Source organism: Asterias rubens, chromosome 17 (genome assembly GCF_902459465.1).
Source record: "Asterias rubens chromosome 17, eAstRub1.3, whole genome shotgun sequence".
Classification (NCBI taxonomy): domain Eukaryota; kingdom Metazoa; phylum Echinodermata; class Asteroidea; order Forcipulatida; family Asteriidae; genus Asterias; species Asterias rubens.
The window spans coordinates 10,332,967-10,341,389 of NC_047078.1; the positions used below are offsets into that span (position 1 = coordinate 10,332,967).

The 8,423-nt window shown below is 40.6% G+C and overlaps 1 protein-coding gene across 1 annotated transcript; it reads left to right on the forward strand.

The window, feature by feature from the left end:
- Positions 1-2,624: 2,624 nt before the first annotated feature.
- On the forward strand, positions 2,625-8,184 carry LOC117301851 (gastrula zinc finger protein XlCGF26.1-like). The gene is made up of 2 exons (XM_033785844.1): positions 2,625-2,747; positions 5,443-8,184. Exon 2 carries the CDS (start codon positions 5,480-5,482, stop codon positions 6,869-6,871), a length of 1,392 nt encoding a protein of 463 aa, XP_033641735.1. The 5' UTR covers positions 2,625-2,747; positions 5,443-5,479; the 3' UTR covers positions 6,872-8,184.
- The last annotated feature ends 239 nt before the right edge of the window (positions 8,185-8,423 follow it).

Sequence of the window (8,423 nt, forward strand, 5' to 3'; positions counted from 1 at the left end):
TTAATCACAATGTGTAAAACCTGAGAATTATGTTTTATTAATAATATTGCAATGTTCATTATGTGCAGTTATCCAGTTTTATGTGTAAGAAATTCAGTAATTTTTATGAAGTTTGAATTTTAAGATTTACTAGACACAAGTTTAAAGCCTATGAACAACTTTGGTAACTGTCAAAACCAGGGCCTAATTTTATAGTAGCTAAGCACAACAACTTTACATGAGGCGATAACCAGCCCAAACACCATGTCACATGTACAATTTGTGACTGGTATCCTGCTCATTTTTGCTAAGCATAAAGTAGTTAAGCAATATTTTCTACTAAAGCAGCTCCATGAAATTTAGCCCAGTATCCACTCCTTTGTATGACCCTTGTGAAATAACAAATCTGTGAAAATTTAAGCTCAGTTGGTCATCTGGGAATTTTCCAACACCAGGTTGTGGAATGCATGATCAAAAACTAGCATTTCATACAGAAACATGTTTTAGAGGGAAGATTTCCCACCATGATTAACTTTATAACGTGTTACAATTATGGCAAATATTTGTTAACATTATCTTCAATATTATTACCAATTTTGTCTATAATGTACATAGCACTCAAATACTGGCGTAGCTTGGGTTGTTGGCACTTTGTTGGCAGGTGTGGGCCCTTCACTCACTTTGTTTTTGAAAATGTTTGCATTGTTCTAAGATAGATCCAAGCACAACAACATTACACTTGGCATTTGGCGATTACTGCTATAGCAGTGTTGAGCACAAAGTATCCTGCACAAGTTTCAAATCAGAGCATAATTTATCTGCTTTGCGCTCGATGGTAATAACGTGGTCAGTTTTGCGCCCACCCCTTGTTTATGTGCCCTGAGCATGTCTTCCTTGTCCTCCTGTTATTGCTAATTAATGCTTAATACAAAAATAGTAATTATTGAAGTCTGACAGCTTTTCGAAATAAAAACTCAAAAAAGGTCCAGTGGCATCTAAATTTCAGGTTTCTTTCTTCATTTGTTGTACGGTGTTGTCTCGTGAAAGGGTGTTGAAATCTGGACAAAAAGGTGGCCATCTTGGAATAGGATCTAGTATGCTGAGCAAAAAGGAATTTGTTTATACACTGGCATTTTTACTACAAAGATGTTACAATCTAGACGAAAAGGTGGCCATCTTGGAATAGGATCTAGTAGGGCCTAAGTATGCTGAGCAAAGAAGGAAAATATTTATAAACCGGCAATTCTACTCCAAGCCAGCCCTGTGTACATCTTGGAATTAATAGGATCTTGTATGTTGAGCATGCAAAGAAGGCAACCATTATTAATTACTAATAATATTCTATACAAAGGCGTTACATATAGACGAAAATGTGGCAATCTTGGAATAGGATCTAGTATACTGAGCAAAGAAAAAAAGTCTTTATAAACTGGCAAATCTTTATGCCAGCCCTGTGAATGGGGGGGGGGGGGCTCTCCCAATCCAAGGAGAGCCCCCCCCCCCCCTCTTCCCCGTAATGGTCACTATAATAGTCTACAAGCTGTGTGGCTGGGCGACCTCATGTATAAACTCGTGCAATTCAAAGCCTCAGCCCCTAACATTTTAAACAACAGTTCCTGCAATTATTTCTGAGGGAGGAGATGATGATGTAACAGAAGGAATGCAACTTTTACACAAGTTTTTGGGTGCCTTTGTTTGAATAGTGGGCTACACACGTGGGAGAAAGTGACAATAACATTGAACACTTTTGTTCAGTTACAATCATTAGAACTCTGGTGGGTCGCGATTTTTTTTTCTTGAAGAACCATGGAATTAAACCAAAGGAATGGTACTCTGGTGTAGAGTTTGGAGAGATGGAGGAATTCTGGTGGGTCGAATGGTTTTGTAAAGAGCCATGGAATTAAACCAAAGGAATGGTACTGTGGTGTAGTGTTTGGAGAGATTCCAATAGTCTGGCCATGGAGGAATTCTGGTGGGTCGAATGGTTTTGTAAAGAGCCATGTAATTAAACCAAAGGAATGGTACTCTGGTGTTGCTTTATAGTGATGGGAGAGAATGTGCTAGTCTGACCATGGAGGAGAACACGAGGCTATCCCCTTAGTGAGTCAAGTAGGCCTTCAACACGGGTAGCGGTTCGTGTGTATGTGTGCCACATGCGGCATGGAGGAATTATGATGTGTGAGGCAAATTCCCAGGAATCAGAACCAAATGGACGCATTGTCGAAGTCAAAGGTATTTTGTGAGTAACTTTATGAAATATATCCGTATCTGACGACTGCCACATTCTTATACTTTTAAGTATGTATTGATTATTAAGCTGCCCCCACCTTTTTATGATCCTATGACATGACGCGCGCACGTGCTATTGGTCGTACAACACTACTTTTCCCAAGTAGGCCTTCAACTACTTTTCCCGTTGTGTGAAGGCTGCTTGCAATTAAAGCTCATGTGTATTTCGCACATTATTCTTTGTCTTTCCCCGTGTTGCGTAAATTTTGCTTATCTTGAATGGTTACACTTTTGTCATTGACAAAAATCTGCATGCATGCTGATGATCATGCACCTATAAAAACTGGGTTCCGAAAACGCCATAAAGCGAACACAAGTTTCAAACAACAGAGGTCGCCCTTGATCAATTGCTGTTTGTTGATAATCGGACTTGTCGTCGGAAGTGAACTGCCTGATCGAGCTGAGTGGCTTTGGTTTTGCGGATTTACGACGACAGCAGAAAGACGTTAGTATCCAAGAAGCTGGGCAGCTGATAAAAGGTAAGATAATATGGAGGGTATAATAACCTAATCTTTTTGTTTAATTTAGGATAATGTACTATGTAGCCTGTTAGTGTTAGTGTACTGTGTAGCGTTAGTGTAAGTACAAACAATGGGTCCTACTAAAAGCCGACAACAAACCGACAACGCCGACAACAAGTCCAGAGCGCCGCCAACACGCCGCCAACAAGTTTTAAATACCTCAAAAAATGGCAAATAAACCATAGATATATTAGAACTATGTGTGTTCTGTAATATAAACATAAATTTAATGGAAAAACTTCACGAAAAGTGTGAATTTTTAACCAGAAAAAAACTTAACTTTCACGGAAAACAATCGCACGCCATCTTGGCTTAAAATCATGTTTGGACCAGTGCATTATAATGCCGGTAAGTCTGATTTAGCAATAGAGGGCGGGCGTCATGCACTGTGCACACTAGACCTTATCGCAAATACCAATGCGCACAGGCAGACTGTTGAATGAGGTGCATTGTGGGATATATGTGGATCAAATTTGGATACCAGCAAGACCACAATGCACCTAATTCCTAGCTTTACGCGTGCGCCCCGGTATTTGCGAAAAGGTCTCTGAAGTGAAGGTCTTCACATGAAGCCCGCCCTCTGTTGTTGATAAGTGCTAAATCTACCCGTATCATAATGGTCTGGTCCGAACACGGTTTTTAAGCCAAGATGGCGTCCAACCGCTTTCCGTGCAAGTGAAGTTTTTTTCTGGGTAAAAAATACACACTTTTCGTGCAGTTTTTCCATTAAATTTATGTTTATATTACAGAACATATATAGTTCTAATTTATCTATGGTTTAGGCCTATTGGCCATTATTGAGGTATTTAAAACTTGTTGGCGGCGCTCTGGACTTGTTGTCGGCGTTGTCGGTTTGTTGTCGGCTTTTAGTAGGACCGCAAAAAATAGTTAAATGGCCTGACGTTTCGACCCTAGCAGAGTCTTTCTCGAAGGCTAAATGACAACACAACAAACATGAACAGGTATCTAAGTGAAACATAGTGTAAGTACTTACAAATAAACTAGTTGCGATAACAGAACCCTCCTGCCGACGGAGTAGCCGGAGGGTTACGAAGCAGACGCAGTGCAGTGTGAGCAGGGCGAAATGGTTAAAAACGTACAATTTCGACAGCTAGTCAGCAGATTTGCTCCATTTTTACCACTTTTGAAAATCATGACACAAATTCTAGAAACACAAACTTGATCCTCAATGTCTAATGAATCCAACAATATCACTCAAAACACCATTGAGGAAATAATTTGAAGAAAAGGCATAAAAACTTACCAGATTCCCGAGCGAAAGACCCAGGTTCAAAATTCAAACCTGAGGGGGGCGGAGCTTCGGCTGTTTGTGCACGTCACGGACTCGCTGCATGTGGTGCATTCTGTATCCATGCAACTGTGCAGCCGTAGTCTTGTACACGCAGTGAGATGCGAAAATCAGAGAAACAGAGCGCCCGCTAACGTTCGATTATAACAAGCGTGTACAGTTTTTGCCGTGCATAGATCGGAACGTTGGTTGTGTGTGACCGCGCAACATCAATGGTCTTGGATCAAGACTACGCTGAGTCGTTGACCCCGGTGATGTGCACACACGGCCGAAGCTCCGGCATTAATACATGTAAACCTAACTGCCCACCAACGAGGTGAGCGTGGCATCAGTCGCTGCGTGTGACGCACGTGCAAGGGGTCAATTGCCAAAAAAATGGGCTAAAAAAAGGCAAAGCCCTAACGGCACGCCAACAAATTCATTTTGGCTGAAGACCAGTTTCTTTTTAAAGCAAGATTTTTCTTTGCTTTATGTATAAATTAATGTAAAAGCAAGATTTTATATGAACAGTTGGAGGCTTTATTCATTATGAAAGTCTGCTAAGGTGTAGGATGATACTGTTTAGGCACCACTTCATTATGAAAGTTTGCTAAGGTGTAGGATGATACTGTATAGGCACCACTTCATTATGAAAGTCTGCTAAGGTGTAGGATGATACTGTATAGGCACCACTTCATTATGAAAGTCTGCTAAGGTGTAGGATGATACTGTATAGGCACCACTTCATTATGAAAGTTTGCTAAGGTGTAGGATGATACTGTATAGGCACTACTTCATTATGAAAGTTTGCTAAGGTGTAGGATGATACTGTATAGGCACCAGATTCTCCTACTACTCTAGAACTATATGTATGGTGTTCGTTCCTCTATCTTCTATGACCACAATTTAGCAGAACGAACCTCATAGTTCTAGAACGAGTAGGAGTACATAGTGCTGGAAGCCTCGAATTCGCTCGGCCACTAACTTTATATTTTTTGCAATTACTTTACTTTAGAATTAGGAAAATACGTTGGGTTTCAAAACACGTACAAAGGAGTTTTGGAACGTAAACCAGTCATCTCGCCACCCCCACCCCCCCCCCCCCCCGCAAAGTCGGGTGGGGACTGTGTCGGGGGGGGGGGCGACTCTGTAGGGGCGACATTGTGAGGGGGCAAGTTTGTACCCGGAGGGGGCGAGCTTGCTGGGAGGCGACTTTGTAGGGGGTGACTTTGCAGGGGGCTACTTTGCCAGGGGGCGAGATGACTGGCATTATTTGGAACAGTGTAACTGTAACTGGCTTTAACGTAACAAACAAAGTACTTAAATTTAAATTACATTTTGGGTTTCTTTTATCCAATAATGCAGGCAGCTTCCAGACAGAGGTTTCCCACTTTCATTCAAGATGGATTCATCCGATGATGATGAGTCATACGTTTGCAAAATCTGCCTTAAACAATTTGGCTGTGAGTCTTCTCTGAAAAGACATTCAAGGAGTGTCCATCAAAAGATACAACATAACTGTGATTTTTGCGACAAGTCATTTACACAAAAATGCATTCTGCGAGATCATGTGCGAGTCCATAAGAACGAGAAACCATTTCTCTGCGATGTATGTGGTAAAGGGTTCTCTGGTAAAGCCAATCTCAACATGCATCTAAAAATCCACAGCAATGAAAAAACTTCCGTTTGCGCATTTTGCGGAAAAGCTTTCTCCAACCGAGGCAATCTCATCAGACATGAGAAAATCCACACTAAGGAAAGACCTTACACATGCGATGTATGTGATAAGACTTTCACGCAAAAAGGCTCGTTAAGAGATCATCTACGACTCCACAATAATGACAGACCACACTCATGTGAGGTATGCGGCAAGGCGTTCGCCCAATTGTCTAATCTTAAGACACATTTCAACAGGAAACATTACGTTGTCACAAGTGAGGAACAACCGGATGGTTTCGAGAAAGAATCCCCTGAAAAACAACCTTCTGAGAAGGAACTTCTGGCAGCTGACTCTACTTCCGAGGATAATGTTTGCAGGATTTGTAACAAGTCATTCGCGAAGAAAGGCAGTCAACAAAATAAGCGCCGTTTACGCAGTAGCAAGACGCAATTCACTTGTGACACCTGCGATAAATCATCTGCCCATCAATCAAAACTACCAACTCATAGCAAGACTCGCCATTCAAGTAAAAAAACCTCAGTAAACATATTTCGTTGTACCTTTTGCAATAAGATCTTCTCACAGAAGTCTAATCTTAAAACGCATCTGAGAATCCACACTCTGGAAAAACCATTTGCTTGTGAGTATTGCGATAAACGTTTTACGCAATCAAGCAATCTGAGGAAACATGTGATGACCCACACCCTTGAGAAACCGTTTCCTTGCGACGTTTGTGGAAGGAGCTTTTCTCAGAAGAGTAATTTGAAGAAGCACAAGAGGGTTCATACAAATGATGAGAATACTTCTAGGAGGGCGACCAAAAGGAGCGTAACTCAACCAAGAGATGAACCGTTCATTTGCGATGTCTGCGGGAAATGCTTCACACAAAAGGCTAACGCCAAAAGGCATAAAATGATACACACCAACGAGAGACCTTATGTGTGTAACATTTGCGGCCGAGCCTTCACAAAAAATGAATGCCTGAAAAACCACCTTCTGGTCCACTTCCCTGTCTTAATGCGGAAATCTTTTGTCTGTAATTTTTGCCATAAAAGCTACGGTAAAAAATCGCAATGGCTACAACACCAGAAATTGCACTCTGACAACGAAGGTTTAGATGTTGCTGACCAATAATATAATAATTTGTAATAATAATATTGAAGTCTTATAGCGCACGTATCTACCACCAAGGTACTAAAGGCACTGAGATACAAATTTTCAGAAAGGTTTTTAAAGTTACAGTATATAAACGTATTCTGTTAGTAGACCCAATTATGTCATGGATAAGGGTTTTACAAGGTGCTTCGCCAAAAACACAGGGGCGAACCTCCATCTCTTTTTGATATGTGCACTGGGTTCTTTTACATGCGTTACACAACTCATGGGACCAACGGCTTTATGTTTCTTTCAATGGACGAAGCAATGGTGCAAAGTTCCGATGAGCGAAGCAAAGTGTCTTGCTCAAGGACACAAGTATCATGGCTGGGGATTCGAACCCACACTCTGCTGATCAGAAACACCAGAGTTTGAATTATGTGCTCTTAACAAGACACGACCACGACACTTCCGATAGAATGCCCAAAGAGATGGCTACCTTGTTGATAGATACGTGTGCTATGTAAGACTTTGATATTATTATTATTATTAATTTATTCTCCAAGGACCTAGGCCAATTTCCTAGTAATTTTTAAGGGCTGGATTATGCGCCGAGTTGAATGGTCGTTTATTCTCAAGGCAGCATACATGATGTATGACCAACCACTCTTTTATTTCCATTCATACCCTTTTTGTAAAAAATGTGTAAAAATAAAGAGTTTTAAGTTTAAATGAATTTTAAAAAAGTTGTTTGTTAGACCTACATAATGATAGATTTTATATGAAACAGCTTACATAATTTGCATATTTGTGAGCTCTGGTAAACAATTGTTGTTGTAAACATATGTATGTACATGTACATGTATAGTGGTCTCGCTGGCAAATCGCTTGAAAAATTGACGGGCAATCCATTCAAGTGTAAATGAACCATTTGATCGCATAGCCAAGCACAAAAACACTCACCCACTCACACAAGTGGTTTACACTTTAACTTTTGATTTCAACTTTATTTCATCCACTGCTTTAATTTTTAAATATTCACCAAAAAAAAAGAGAAGTCAAATGTCGCACTCACAAGAGCAGTTTTCAAATTGCCCATAGTGGCCAAAAAGTGGCTCATACCAAAATGCCCATAGCGGCCTCAAACAGCCGCAAGGTTTGACCTATGCGTACATTGTACATGAACTTCCGTTCACATAAAGAGATCAAAGTAAAGGTTAAACCATGTACAGATAAGAAATTATCCAATGTAGTGTAGTATCCAATATAAATGTAGTATCCTTGTTAAAGGCACAGCCGTCGATTTCACAAAGAGTTAGGACTCGTCTTATCTCGAGTTAGGACGAGAAACACTTAAGGATTAATCTTAAGGTCTGCATGCTACAGTGCAGGGTTGGGACTCGTCATACATGTAAGTCCTAAGATTAGTCTTAAGTTAGGAAGAGTTTTGTGAAAATCGACGGCTGGACACAATTGGTAATTATCGAAGACCAGTATTCTCAGTATCTCAACATACGCACAACATAAGAAACCTGTGAAAATTTGAACTCAATTGGTCATGTTGGTCGTCGAAGTTGCGAGATATTAATGG

Bases quoted from the DNA above. Each gene is read 5' to 3' on its own strand.
- LOC117301851 (XM_033785844.1), top strand. From the start codon at position 5,480: ATGGATTCATCCGATGATGATGAGTCATACGTTTGCAAAATCTGCCTT.